The following is a 13,726-nucleotide window of genomic DNA, read 5'->3' on the forward strand; positions in this document are numbered from 1 at the left end:
AGGAGCACCTCAGTCCTGCCGTCCGCCCAGTCAGCGGGGTGGGAGTGCCTCTGCTATTTTTCGCACTTGCTGCAGCCGAACTGTCAGAAACTCGAGGAGCTAGATGGATGCGTCTCCATGGGTGCGGAGCATGCCGCCCGAGAGAGTGGTTCATTGGGGGGTTCTGTTGAGCTTCGCTCTTCTGACCGGGAAGCATATTGCACCACATAAATTTGCAGATCGAGGTTACTGCTCTGGAACTAATATCACATGTTGCCGCCTTCCCACCCCACTGGGGGGGAGAATCAATTAACGCGAGAATGGCGTTCCCCACTTGTCAGCGCGTGTGTCTCCCGCGTCAAAGCCCCACCTCCGTTCTTCGCACTGGCCAGTTTGATGAGACCAAGCAGGCCCATACGGCCGTGTCCGGAACACAGGATCGGGATCCCTCGGCGCCCACACAGCCCCCCCCCCCAACTTGCACACACCACAACGTCATATCCCTTGATCATCTCTCTCCGCCAACTTGGTTTGAAATGCAAGGGAACTAATAGGCAGTAGTCCTTGTTGTGTTCCATATTCCCGTTTCTTGCATATTCTGTGTCTGTTTTGTCTGGGACCCACTTGATGCCGCAAGGGCCTTGCGGTGTCACTATACGTACACCTGTGGCATTTCATAAGAGTCGAGTAGGTCAAGAAAGATTTGGGCTGATGAAACATTGAATAAAATATGTTTTGCATCAGCTTCCATGATTGGAAATAGCTAGATCAAACATTAAGAACAATACAAACAGCTGCCTTTCCAGAAGGACCATAATCGAGAGGTAGCCTCATGGTTGCTGGCTGGTTTGATGGGGAGTAAATGAACAGCATGACTAAAACTGCAGGTTTGAATCAAAATCTGGCTGAACTCAATATCCTGTAGGTCATGTGGAAAAGTGATGATGTTCAGCAGAAATCCCATCAAAGAGCGTGTGCAGACAGAAGATAATAGCGAAGTAGGTAGGTAGTCGTCCGCCGATTTTCCAATGGACTGAAGGGCCAGGTATAAATTGGCATGCCTTACTGAGCCTAGATAGAGAAATGTACTACTTGCTTTGACCTGACATCTTGAAGTGGCAGGACTTGTACAGAATTATATCCATAATACGCTAAGTAACTAGCTACCTGCTCACGAAATTATGCCTACCGATCTGGACTGATTCTCGGATTATGGGCAACACTGTCACTGTGTTTGATTACGCCTCCCCCTTTTTGCTTGAAAGGATCCTGGAGCTTTTGGGGTTGTGCTGCACAACTTAGTGGGTAGTTGATGATAGTCTCGCGGCGCATGATAAACCACTACATTGACCAGGTAGATCAACATCTGTATTGATCACTAGCCGAACAACTAGGTACTGGAGTGGAAGTAACAAGACGAAAGCTGAGCCACAGAACCAAGCCAGACTGCTGATATTCAGGGTCTCAGCAAGCGGTGGCAAATGTCTGTCCCCTCCTGTTCGAGATGCAGGCACACAAGCTTCCAAAGAGCGCACTATTCGATCGATCTATCAACAACATGGCATGTCGTTGTCAACACAAGCACCAAGTGTCTCGGCACGTATCCATCGCACCACCCGAAGCAGAACATTTCCCGATGAGCAAAGGTTAGGTAGATCTAGATCCGATTCGAACCGCCAACTGGCATCTAGCAGGCCAAATATAGCCACCAGAATGTTTCCAGAATTCGACAACCGGGTAGTTGTTATCCGGGGAGCATTTTCAGTCTGAAGGAAGCACACCAAGCCTGCTTCCGCACAACAAAGCCTCACTTTAACACCTCCTTTTTACCTGTATTAATCCATTGCCGGTCTGGAAAGAAGGGCGGTCTGAAAACGCACAGAAATATATCCCATCTGGAAAAGCCGCTCCTGTCATGTAGGAGATCAAGCCAAAACACAGAGAACGGCGTGTATGCGGCTCGTACCCTTGTGGCGAATGGCCAAACCGCTCCTGCTACGTGTAAACCCATCCATCAATCGATTTGAAATTCCCTCCCCGCACAAAAAACATGGCCTTCAGGGTTAAGCCCTCTAGACCGGGTAACGTCTAAGTCGGTTTCATTGGGCAACACATTGGAGATAGACTGTGGCTTTTGCATCAAAACATTCGATGCAAGCTGTCAGCTTCAATAGGCCGCTGGCGACATCACTAGGTAGGCCACATAGTCCAGAGTTATTTGTTGCGATGTAACTCAGACCGACACGAATTGCCCATCCGTTGTTGTTTACCTTGCTTTCACCTACCATACATGCAGGAGCGGAGGCAAACCCAAACACTCGCCATCAGCCGTTGGAGGCACTTATGCTTCGGACAGCGTATGAGGCGGCAGACGGAAGCACAGCATGATGATCTGAGATGAAAGTGAACATTTACCCCTTTCCGATCCGATCACAACTTCTGGCGAACGTTTCAGAAAACTGGTTTACATATCAGGGACAACAACAGACAGTAAATAGCGGGTCTTCCGGCCAACAACTCGACTCTGCCGTACGATACTGTGCTGCAGTTGCCTGACCCGAATGTTTGGGATGCAGACTGGGCTTCTGCTGACGAGTGGGTGGGACCTACACCACTGGTGCTATTTCCCACCTTGGCTGCCTCCAGCCTTGCTAGCGTTGGGGGCAATGCTCTGTTGAGCATAGAACTACGTGTTGCTGAGGCTCTGCGTTTGAGTACCAACATCAATCGATACCCAAGGTCCCGTCTGCCGAGTATAAGCGAGCCATCGTCAGGCTCGGTGGACACGAGACAGATGAGGCTCAGTCTCTCTCACCTTTGACAACATTTCTCTCATCCAGCTCGAATATGGATGCCATGGCTTTGGCCTACCTGGCCAGTCCTGTGCCCAAAGCTGACGCAAACGTGGAAAGATTTGCCCCTGTCGCTCAAGCAAAGTGCCAGCGAATAGCTCCACGTTAAAGCAGATGATGAGCTCTCCCATGCGAGTATGCGGCAGACGGGGTGGAGTTTTGAAGCTGTGGAGCAAAGCCGTTTGGTACATGTATTCTCGTATGGAAGGAAGCCAAACAAGAGCCGCAGCTGCAGGCAGAAATCCCCGTACAAGATGCCTCACCCAACGCCGACGTAAATCATCATCGAGAGGATGAGGTGACATGCCGGAAAAGGGGGCGGGAAGGGCGATCCTATTAAGACTCTCCAGCATGTTGCCCGACTCCCCAACAGCCAACAGCCCTCACCGCCGGGTGAAGATAAGCAGGTATCATGCATTGGTTTGGGAGATGAGAGCATGAGCAGCAGCCGCACGCCACCTGCATCCACGTAGAAAAACAGAGAGAAAGCAATGCCAAAATGACGTGTGGTCGTCTGCGATTCATCGAAAGCCAGCTTGCTCGCCTCCATATTGCGGATCGTCGCAGGGTCGGTCGGTGGAGACAAACAAATCGGCTGCACATGGCCGCATGACGACGAGCAACAGGTTGGAAGCTGGGGAACTGTCTGTGGCCGCAGAGCAGAACCACTCCACTTTTGGCCGGCCGAAGAAGGCGGTCAAGAGGCATGTAAGTATGTAAAGGTTCCGGAAGGATGGCGGCGGTCGAGATGCTTCCAGCAGAACCGATGTCGTCCAAACCGGGACTGAGGCATCGACAGGGAACAGCGTGGAGAAGGCCCGGCCCGCTCACCCCGCCCGCATGGGACACCCAAAGCTCGGGACCCGTCACCGAGACGGCCCGGGGTAGCATTGGGGGAGTCCACTTTCCATCTCAGTCTCTTCCGCATTCCTCATCCATCCCTAGTGAACATACAGTCCGGCAACCTGCTGGCATCCATGATGATGATGACGAGAAGAGAAGAAGGATCGCTTCAGGCCGCAAGCGTGGGTAGGACAAGGCTAGATGGATAGGCCGAAGATAGATTGCTGATCATGATCACCCTTCCTTCCTTCTCCGACTCTCTTTGGCAAGGTGCTAAAGGTGCTCCAGCACCGAGAAAAGGCTGCCTCCAGCATACCGATATGACGAGGGATGGAACAGGAAAAAGGCTGCATTGGTGCTTGTGACAGGCGAACCGAGACAATGGGGTCATTGGGCACCCAGCCAATTGCTTCTTTAAGCCATCGCGTTGCTGCGGACCGGGGGAGAATTTGGCGAGACTGGACACGTCGAAGGTCCAAAGTGAGGTGAAAAAAAAGCGACTGTCGTGGCCCAACGATGCCCAACGGCTTCCCGCACCGGCCCCCCTTTAGCCTAATCGGCGGCCGTGATTGGCAGGAGGTTGCATGCCGAGCACCCCACAGGTGCATGCACGGAGCCGCTGACGTCCATTTGGACGGAACGGGCAGCTAGGTACAGAATATCTTCCCATGCCTCTGTTTTGCGCTTCTGTGCCCCAGCTTTGAGCAAGTGCCGTCTCCAATCATGCTTGGAATGCAAATTTTCCCAACACGCTTCCTTCCCCTCTGGTGTGATTTGGTAATGGGTGGCAACCTTCTCTTCTGAAGTCCAGCCTTCTTGCTCTTTGCCCAACCGTCTCCGTCGTCGTCACGCCCGGGCTCAGCTCCCCTTCACCGTGTCTCTGCCCAATGCCCGCCTACCCGTAGCCCATCTCGTGCCCGATTTGGCCGTTGGCGAGGCTGTCTAGCCACATTCAGGGTGAGTCACGTTGTTCGTGGTCCTCTTCATGGCCCTGTTATGCCAAACACCGCGGTGTCCGGTGAGGTACCTGTTTGATGCGGCCCTTGCCCCGGGAGCCGCCCATCCGCCCTGACCCGCCCTCTGCTCTCAAAACCAAGCCGTCGTCCTGCACGCCCTAAACCTGCTCCGTCCCGCTTGCTTCCCCCTGAACTGCATCGACACCAAACCGTCTGGCTCCACGCGCACAACAAACAGCAATTCTCAGCCAAAATATTGAGAGTTTGACCCAGCAATGCCCGCTCGTGATACTGCTTCTTACCCAGACCACTACCACGACGACCCAATAATCGCCCGAGAGTTTATTTGACTGATTGTTTTTTGATATTTGTTTAGGATATATACTACTTTTCACATCTGTCTCCACATAGCCCATTATCCCATCCCATCCTGTAACTTGACCACGAAACACACAACACCACCGGCCATCATATCACCATCCATGGAGAGAGAACGGCAATACCTCCGCCCGAGGGTAGGGGGCACTGTGACCCCGGGCTCTGACACCCGCCTGAACAGTCGGCCAGCCGAGTGGCCTGAGTGGGAAGGCCAGCAAGGTCGAGGAGATCAACAACAGCAGCAGCAGCAGCAGCAGCAACAACCCAAGTCTATCCTCCGCAAGTCAGCCAGGCCATCGACAAGGCCACGCCGCAACTCGGACACGTCCGTCACATCTTCCAACATCCCCGGAGTGGGCGCCGGCAGTGACTCGGAGCTGGGGGTCAGACCCTCGCCCAGAGCCCACCACATCTCAGCTGCCTCCACGCCAACAGCATCGCCGACAGCGTCGCCCATGCTCTCACCCTCTCTGCCGTCAGCCTCTACCAGCATCCTGCCTCGCAAGGTCCTGAAGGCCAAGTTCCCAGGGGTGCCTGCTGAACGACAAGGGACTGTGAACCTTCGGCCCTCCCGAGCCTCTTCTTCCACCTCCAACCTCCCACCCAGCTATCATGGGCCACCACCATCCGTGGCACGCAATGTGCTTTCCCCCCAGTTCATGCCTGATAATAACAGACAACTGGTTCACTCGGGTCATCACGAAGCCCGCCAGGAGCACTACGACCGCCCCGATCGGCGCGATTACCGCTCTGATCCAGACCCCGAAACCGAATCTGTTTCCTCCACCTCGGAGCTCTCGTCCACAACAGAAGCCACTACCGTCATCTCGGAATCCTCCGAGTCCTGCGAGAGTGATGTGACCACTACGGAGGCCAACACCCTTGCCAACACGGGCACCAGAACGCCCTCCGTTCGCTTCACACCCAGTGTTATCGGCTCTTCATCCAGTGTCGTTAGCTCTGTCGCGCCATCCAAGAATGCCCCCCCTCCTCCCAGCCGTAAGGTCGTCAGACACCGGGTTGGCGGGCCTCAACCAAGGCTCACATCTTCTGCCGACCGAAGTCTCACCGGCGGAGGTCGTATCAAGCTGCTCCCTTCCAGCGCACCCCCCGTCGACACCAGATACCAATGGGACCTGGAGCAACGCCAGCAGGACCTTGAGCGGAACATGATGCACAGGATCGAGCAACTGGAAGCCGAGACACGCGCCCTTCGTGAGAGCGAGGCCAAACTCAAGATGGACCTCGAAGACAGCGCCGCCCAGATATCCGCCACCATGCGAGAAAAGTCTATGGCTGAGGGTGAGCGCGATCTGGCTCGCAACGAGAGGGCTGCGCTTGAGAGGGAGCGTGAGCGTGAGCGTGAGCAGGAGCGCAGGAGCAGGGACGAACTTCTCTCCAAGCTTGACGCCCAAAAGGCGATCATCGACGAGTTCCGCAGCAACTCAGACCTCACCAAGGGCATCCTGGACGAAGTCGAAAAGGAACGCGACGTTGAACGCACCGACAAGGTTGAACTCTACGGCAAGCTCGAGGCCACCAAGCAAGTTATGGACGAGTTCAGGAACACGATGGACCTGCAAAGGGTCATGATCATGGAGGCTGAGCAGAGCCGTGACGACATCAGGGAGATCAAGGACAAGCTCGAAGTCAGGGTGCAGGATCTTGAGAGGGAGCTCGAGAAGCTCCACATCGACCGCAAGGAGCATGAGGATCTCTTGTCTCAACAGATCGTTGCTCTGGATGTTCGCAACAGTGCCCTCCTTGAGCAGCGTGACAACAGAGACAAGGAGATCGCGGAGCTGACGGCCATGCGGGATGCTATGAAAGAGGAGACTGAAGCGCTCAAGGTTCGGGTGTCGGACTTGACTGCAGAGAAATTGGCCGCCGAGGAGGAACAGCAAAACATCAAGATTAAGGCCAGCGGGGAGCTGCAGGAGGTCAGAAGGGCAGCCGAGGAGGAGCAGCAGAGAATTACAGAGGCTGCAGAGGAGGAGCAGCAAAGGATCACCAAGGCGGCCGAGGAGGAGCAACAGAGAATTGCACAGGCTGCAGAGGAGGAGAGACGGAGGATCACACAGGCAGCCGAGGAGGCGGAGCAGGCTCTGAGAACGACATTTGCGGCCGACAGGGAGGCTCTTCAAAAGGAGATTGACGAGGGTCAGCAGCCGCTGCGGGCTCGCATCGAGGAGCTGGAAAAGGAGAGGGATGCGTTGGAAGCTGCCAAGGCTGCTTTGGAGCAAGAAAGGAGCGACCTGCAGTCGGCACTCAATACCGCCAACGAAGAAATTGCCGCTCTCAAAGCCCAAGTGAAGGAGCTGACACTGTCCGGTTCCGAACAGGCCACCAAGATTTCTGCTCTGGAGGAGGAGCTTGCATCAACCCAGACAGAGGTCAGCAGCCTCAAGGCCCGGATCGATGGTCTCGAGTCGGACAAGCTCGGCCTTCAGCAGAAGCTCTTGGATCTCCAGGTCGACCTTGGCGGCAAGCAAATTCAGATCGAGGCGCTCACAACCGACCTTGCCGGCTCTAAAGAGGCCAATATCTCTCTTGCCAGCCAGAAGATTGAGGTGGCCAACCACCTTAACACGGTGCAGGAGTATCTTGTCGCTGCCAGTGCCGAGATTGCACAGCTCAAGACGGAGAAGGACACGATCCAAGCCGAGGCGGACAAGGTTGCTGGCCTGATGAGTTCCAAGGCGGCACTCGAGGACAAGGTTGTGGATCTCGAGGGCAAGATCTCGACACTGGAGAGCAGGATTGCCGTGCTCCAGGCCGAAGCGGACAAGATCCCCGGCCTCACGGGCGAGAAGGAGGAGGCGTTGTGTCAAATCTCGCAGCTCGAAGGAAGGAGCGTCGATCTCCAAGTACGAATCGGTGAACTCCAAGCTGAGCTCTATGCCAGAACCACTGAACTGGAAGGTAAGCTGGCGCAGGTCCAATCTGAGGCGGACAAGGTCCCTACCATCGAGGCAGCCAAAATTGTTCTCGGAGGAAAGGTTTTAGAGCTTCAAGCCAAGGTTGTCGAGCTGCAGACCGAGCTTGCCAAGGATCCAGATGCAGTGGCGGCGGCACTCAGAGTCGAGCTGGAGATCAAGAGTCAGGAGATCACGCGCCGGGTGGGTGAGATCACGGCACTGACAGAGAGCAACTCGGCGCTGTCGGCCGAGCTTGGGGCCACCAAGCAGCAGCTCGAGACGTTGCACAGCTCCTACAACAGCATCACCGAGTCCTACAACCAGGCAACCGAGCAGATCATCGAACTCCAGCACAAGGTTGAGAAGCTGACCCCCTCTTCGCGCCGGTCCAGCCGGTCCCGCAACGCCTCCCCGCAGAAGAAGGACAAGGAGAAGGACAGGGAAAAGGACAAGGAGTCCAGCAGCAGCAAGAAGGATAAGCAACGGGAACTTGTGGTGGTGCGCAACCCTGGCGACCGAGGAGGAGCACTGTCAGTCATGCTTCAAATCGCTGCCGCAATCTGAAGTTAACACAGGGCCCTCACTAACATGGGTTTACGTCTACAGGCATCTCGTCAGAAAAAGCGAAATAAAACGCAATTCTCGATCTTCAAGCGTTAACTCGACTCCCACTCCGAGCCCCCGCCATTCCGACGCTTCATTTGCCTCCTCGTCCAAATGCTGAGCACGACACATGCCACGAGACCTCTCTACGCGGTCAACACTAACATACCACCACCATCATCATCATCACCACCATCATCACCACCATCATCACCACCACCACCATCATCATCATCATCCACCGAACTGAAACAATGAATATACCGCTGAGCAGTCGGATACGAGTCCGATACAGAAGGAGGGACATGTTCTTTGGCGACCAACATCGGGCGGAAGTTTGCTTCTTTGTGTTTCTATCTCCGTGTTTTATTCTTTTCTCTTGCTTCACCATGTACTATCTCTTTCGCCGGAGAACCTCTGCCCTCTTGATCGACCATCTATTCGGCCATCAGCTTCATTGACTTTCGGCCTCGGCCCGGTTCAACAAAAGTCTTTTTGGGTCGACTGTCGTCTTTATTTGTTTTAGTTTCTTTCTTCTTTTATCGGTTGGTTGTCTTGGAAAGGCGGGGTCGGGTTAACAGTCACAAGGGGGAGGTATCATTTGAATGGGGTTTGGCTGCTTTGCTTTAGTGTTTTGTTTTGGCTTTTTGCTTTTTGGTTTAGAATTTCTTGTAATGAGCGCACAGCTCCCTGTTTTATTGTTTTTGGTCATGACTTTTGTTACAGAGTTACGAGTCATGGCGTGATGCAATACTTGATGAGCATTTCAGATGGAAAGGAAAAATAGTAATCATATGCGCAGAGATGGGTGTGAGATTTGGGCATAATTTCTCGTTTATGGGGAGGGAAGGGGGAGGAACCGAGGTGGCTGTGGCTGTTGATCCTGTGGCTGGGGAGAATTAATACACTGTTGGAATATTTGTTCAGACTTGACCACGACTCTTCCATTCTCCAAATGGCCTTGAAACATGTCGATTCAAGTGAACATGATTATTCTCGGATCTTGGACTCCGAAGCAGTTTCCAATAACAGAATACCCGGATGCCCAGGATAGGGGTCAAAACACCCGCGAGAAATACGCACCAATAAGATGGGTTGTATTATTCAGGGCTGTGGAATATTAATATGGATGCCGATAGTGTGTCATTCCTCATGGCTCTGTAAATGCCCATCTCTACCGTTTTCGAGATGCAAAAACTTGCCGAGGGCGACGTCATGTAGCCAGAATGTGATAAATACGGTGCTCCAAAGTCACATTTTTGGAGCGCATGACGCGGGCGAGCAAGTTGTTTACTTATCCTTGGACTCAGATCTGAACGAAGATCACGTAGGGTGATTTATGATATTTAGCTTCGATATTGTGTCTGTTTTTTTGGTGCGTTTCGAGACGTCATTAAAGGTTTTCCTTTTCTTTTCTTGACCTCGGAAGTTTACATACCTACCTACCTAGAGAAAACACTTGTATCATGAAGACCTCACTTTTTGCTGCAGCGATTACAGCTCTCGGTATGCCCTCTCCCCCATTTGTCGCGTTGATCAAGTCAGCGCTGACCGGTCCACAGCGGCACCGGTCGTGTTCGCCCAAGAGCGCGATCCTACCAGTGAAATCTACACCGACCCCTCCTCCAACATTACGTTCAACACATGGTCGCCGACGCCCTTTGTGACGATTGGTGTGGCGTTACCCCCAGACGCATTGGAGGCTGATGCAGATGAGTTTGTTGGGCTGATCGTGAGTCTTTGCCACCTCCCATGCCCTACAAATGTCAACTAACATTGGCATTCGTCAAGACCTGCTCCGATCCCGCCGGATGGTGCGGCGTTTCTCTCGGAGGCGGCATGGTGTCCAACCTCCTTGTGTTGGCCTACCCCTCCCCTTCTAACCCGGACGAGATCTTGACCTCGCTCCGTTGGGCGTCCGACTATGGTCCCCCCATCGAGCCATACAAAGGTGACGCCAAGCTCGCTCAAATATCGTCCACCTTGAACGCAACGCACTACCAGGTTTCGTTCCGTTGTGAAAAGTGCTTGGGAGAGTGGCGCCACGGAGAGGAGCAGCAAGGCGGCTCGTTTCCCAGCAGTGGTGGGTTCCTGCTGTTTGGGTGGTGTCATGCCTTGAGCGCGCCGTTCGGAGAGGCCGAGTGCGCAGACAAGGCCGAGATGAGCCAGCATGACAGCCAGGGTCTCTTCGGTGCTACTGTGACCAGCTTTACACTAGCTTCATCCGCGGAGGAATATGCTTTGTGGGCCGGGAAGGCGACTGGAGGGGCTGTGGACGGTGAGTGTGTGGTGTGATGTGTCGAAGGGTGGACTTGGCGAAGTCTAGATATGTCTAAAATATAAAGAAGTAATCATTCCTCATCTCTGGAACTGGCTGTTCGATCTCTTTGATTACTGTACCTAACCCCTTGTGCGGCTAGAGTCAAGTTTCGTGTGTTGTCGTGGCCTGCAAGACCGTTACAAGGACTTGGCAATGTTTGGGAGCGATGTCAGAATTGCGGCCAGGAACCCCGAGTACTGTGGTGGTCAGCATTTAGGTCAAGATTCTGATGATGTAAGTGAAGATGACAGAGATGGTAATGGCGTGAACGAAGAGTTCCTGGCTAAGGCGCTAGTACTTGACCAGGAGGAGATGACCATGCACAGTGGTTCTGATTCTGGTCGGATATCGAATCCACACCTACCTACCTACCTATCTACCTACCTACCTACCTACCTACCTGGGGACAAACCATGACATATCAGAATCTCGTGTCACCCTGTAGAGTACCGTTCATCCCTTCCACAACAGGGTGCTTAACGAGTCAGCCAATTAGGATGATGCCTTCGGATTTCATGATGAGTCAAAATGAGCGGGTTGTATTAGAGTGTATTGAAGCTCCGAAGGTGACCGGCAATAGCCCGTCAACATTTGTCATATAACCTTTCAGCATCCGTGGAATCTCGGCAGCAACGAAAATACCGAGTCATCTCGGATCGCCTCGAGGATGCCCGTCAGAAATTCAATCTAGATAAATGTTGCAAACCCATCATTGTTGGCGTTGAAAGCATCAACGGCATTCACTGTACCGTATATATTCGGAAAACATGCTGACCCGGCTCCTGACCATCGGCCATATGGCCCTGATCATCTTCCATCTCCAATTTTCTGCCTGCCATCCCTTGACTTCTGGCCCGCGTTATGAGGCAAGAGGAGTCACCACCAGCCATCGCTATCCAACCCGCGAACTTGCGGGCATCACAGTGATTGACACCTCCCTCGTGCGCTCAGCCCAAGCCTTTGCTCTCGCACACAGCAGCTCAACAACCTACAACCACGTAATGCGCTCGTGGCTGTTCGGCGCCCTCATGGTAAGAACAACGCAACTCTACAACGAACGATTGATCTTGAGATCCAAGCCGTGTCAGCCTTGTTGCACGATCTTGGCTGGTATGTTGTTTTCATCTCTATTTCTTATGTTCTTCTCATGCGCAGGGCTCTGATGTCTCAAGCAGGGACCAAACCCCATCGTCCCCTATCATATCCCCCGACAGACGCTTCGAAGTAGATGGCGCCATTGCCGCCCGTGCCTTTCTCCATGACCACCCTCACGGCAGGAAGTGGAATGAACGCCGCGTGCAACTCGTCTGGGACGCCATCGCTCTGCACACCGAACGAGCCTTGAACTACTTCAAAGAGCCCGCCGTCCGCCTAGTCAGCCAGGGTATAAGCCTTGATTTTGAAACGGCAGAAATAGCGAAAGCCACGTTCGGGATACCTATTTCGGAGTACCAGGCTGTTGTGGCCGAGTTTCCAAAAGAAGGGTTCAAGCAGGCGTTGAACGAGACGTTTGTGTGGCTTTGCCGGGAGAAGCCGGGGAGCACTTATAGTGAGTTTTGCCTTCACCCAGCTTCGCCAGATAAAAAGTGAATGTATTGTGTGCTGACAAGAACTAAAACAGACAACTGGATGCAGCCTTGGGGAGACCGATATGTGGATGGGTATAACTCGAGCGCGAATTTGAGGATCGATATTATTGACAGGAATCTTCCTTGAGCAGTGCACTGGGTTTTGTCGGGACAATGGTCTCAAAGCATATGCTGGAAAAGGGGTAGTTAAGGGGGGATCCACTTTTACCCCTTTTTTGCCATTGTGGTGATGGTCTGGGTAGAATAAACTTTCTTTACCACTGGACCGGAATATACTCCGAGATGGTTGACCTGAGATGTCTCATATAAGCACCGCTGGTTGGAGCCCAGTGACCTCTTTGCCGGTGGCTGGGTTATTACTAAAGTTCTGAGTTTTAATTTTGAACAAATGGACATGTGTCGAGGCAAGTTAATGTATAATCTGGCGTGTCAGTTTAGACCTTGTGTGGGTTGGCTGAGCGACATCACAAGCCCGACTGTTTCGCGTGGTGATGCTGCAAACAGCACATCTTGCCGAGAAGAGGGCTTTTGTGGAGATAAGTTCCCAACTTGTGGTGACTCCTTCCTGTGCCTCGTTGTCACTGATGACGGGATGGTCCAGATCCCATAGCTCCGCCTCCTTCGAGTCGCTGAGGTCACCTACGTTAACAGCTCTTGCTATGACTGTCGAGGAGAGATGCTAGTGGGTTGCAAAATGTGGACAAGGGAAAGGACGAGCATGAGAGCCAGAATGAGCGGTAACGGCGAGTAAGAAGCACGTATAAGTAGATAACGAATTGCTGTTTTGGTGACCGAGACAAGGTGCCCGTGCCTGCCTTTGCCTGACGGATTCGAGAAGCTCTTTCTGTTGAGCTGTAGCTATAACAGCGCGATGTGCAAAAGAGTTGTTGGGCACACTCTGTGCTAATCAATGCCAGAAGGGAGCAAATATCTTGGCTAGTCCAACTGTAGGTAAGGTACCAGGTTAAAGACGGCATCGAGTGGCTACGGAAATGTGGCTTCTCCTCCGACCACGGCCCGCCACAGGAGATGACAAGGAGGTACCTGCAGCGATATGCTGCATCGTGCATCATTGAGAAACATGGCCAGGTGCTGTTAGTTGTCAAGGCCGCCATTGGGTCCATTGGGGCCGTTGCGCTAACCTGGGTTGACAGCGCACCAATAGAAAGCATTCGGGGTTTTCACCGCACTTGCAAAGCCGCACACAATTGTTCGAATAATCAAACAAACGGTGAAGCTCCCTGTTTCGAGGAAGGCGGGGCTCCCAGGCTGACTGGTCAGACATGGA

The 13,726-nt window shown here is 53.2% G+C and overlaps 3 protein-coding genes across 3 annotated transcripts; all 3 read left to right on the forward strand.

Annotated features, from left to right (window-relative positions):
• Positions 1–5,112: 5,112 nt before the first annotated feature.
• On the forward strand, positions 5,113–8,490 carry QC762_700250 (uncharacterized protein; the record flags this gene model as incomplete). The annotated part of the gene is made up of 1 exon (XM_062892886.1): positions 5,113–8,490. The coding sequence occupies one exon, from the start codon at positions 5,113–5,115 to the stop codon at positions 8,488–8,490; it is 3,378 nt and encodes a 1,125-aa protein (XP_062740035.1).
• A 1,449-nt stretch (positions 8,491–9,939) lies between these two features.
• On the forward strand, positions 9,940–11,011 carry QC762_700240 (uncharacterized protein). The gene is made up of 3 exons (XM_062892885.1): positions 9,940–10,035; positions 10,092–10,261; positions 10,321–11,011. The coding sequence occupies exons 1-3, from the start codon at positions 9,996–9,998 to the stop codon at positions 10,822–10,824; spliced, it is 714 nt and encodes a 237-aa protein (XP_062740036.1). The 5' UTR covers positions 9,940–9,995; the 3' UTR covers positions 10,825–11,011.
• A 389-nt stretch (positions 11,012–11,400) lies between these two features.
• QC762_700230 (uncharacterized protein) lies at positions 11,401–12,773 on the forward strand. Its single transcript, XM_062892884.1, has 3 exons — positions 11,401–11,959; positions 12,025–12,402; positions 12,460–12,773. The coding sequence occupies exons 1-2, from the start codon at positions 11,617–11,619 to the stop codon at positions 12,075–12,077; spliced, it is 396 nt and encodes a 131-aa protein (XP_062740037.1). The 5' UTR covers positions 11,401–11,616; the 3' UTR covers positions 12,078–12,402; positions 12,460–12,773.
• Positions 12,774–13,726: the final 953 nt, after the last annotated feature.

This window comes from Podospora pseudocomata, chromosome 7 (genome assembly GCF_035222375.1).
Source record: "Podospora pseudocomata strain CBS 415.72m chromosome 7, whole genome shotgun sequence".
Classification (NCBI taxonomy): domain Eukaryota; kingdom Fungi; phylum Ascomycota; class Sordariomycetes; order Sordariales; family Podosporaceae; genus Podospora; species Podospora pseudocomata.

What these genes read in the sequence shown, in the direction of transcription:
- QC762_700240 (XM_062892885.1), top strand. Translation starts at nt 9,996, where the DNA reads ATGAAGACCTCACTTTTTGCTGCAGCGATTACAGCTCTCG. An exon ending in TGCAGCGATTACAGCTCTCG is followed by an intron (nt 10,036 to 10,091) that starts GTATGCCCTCTC and finishes ACCGGTCCACAG; the next exon opens with CGGCACCGGTCGTGTTCGCC. An exon ending in ATGAGTTTGTTGGGCTGATC is followed by an intron (nt 10,262 to 10,320) that starts GTGAGTCTTTGC and finishes GCATTCGTCAAG; the next exon opens with ACCTGCTCCGATCCCGCCGG.
- QC762_700230 (XM_062892884.1), top strand. Translation starts at nt 11,617, where the DNA reads ATGCTGACCCGGCTCCTGACCATCGGCCATATGGCCCTGATCATCTTC. An exon ending in TTGTTGCACGATCTTGGCTG is followed by an intron (nt 11,960 to 12,024) that starts GTATGTTGTTTT and finishes TGTCTCAAGCAG; the next exon opens with GGACCAAACCCCATCGTCCC.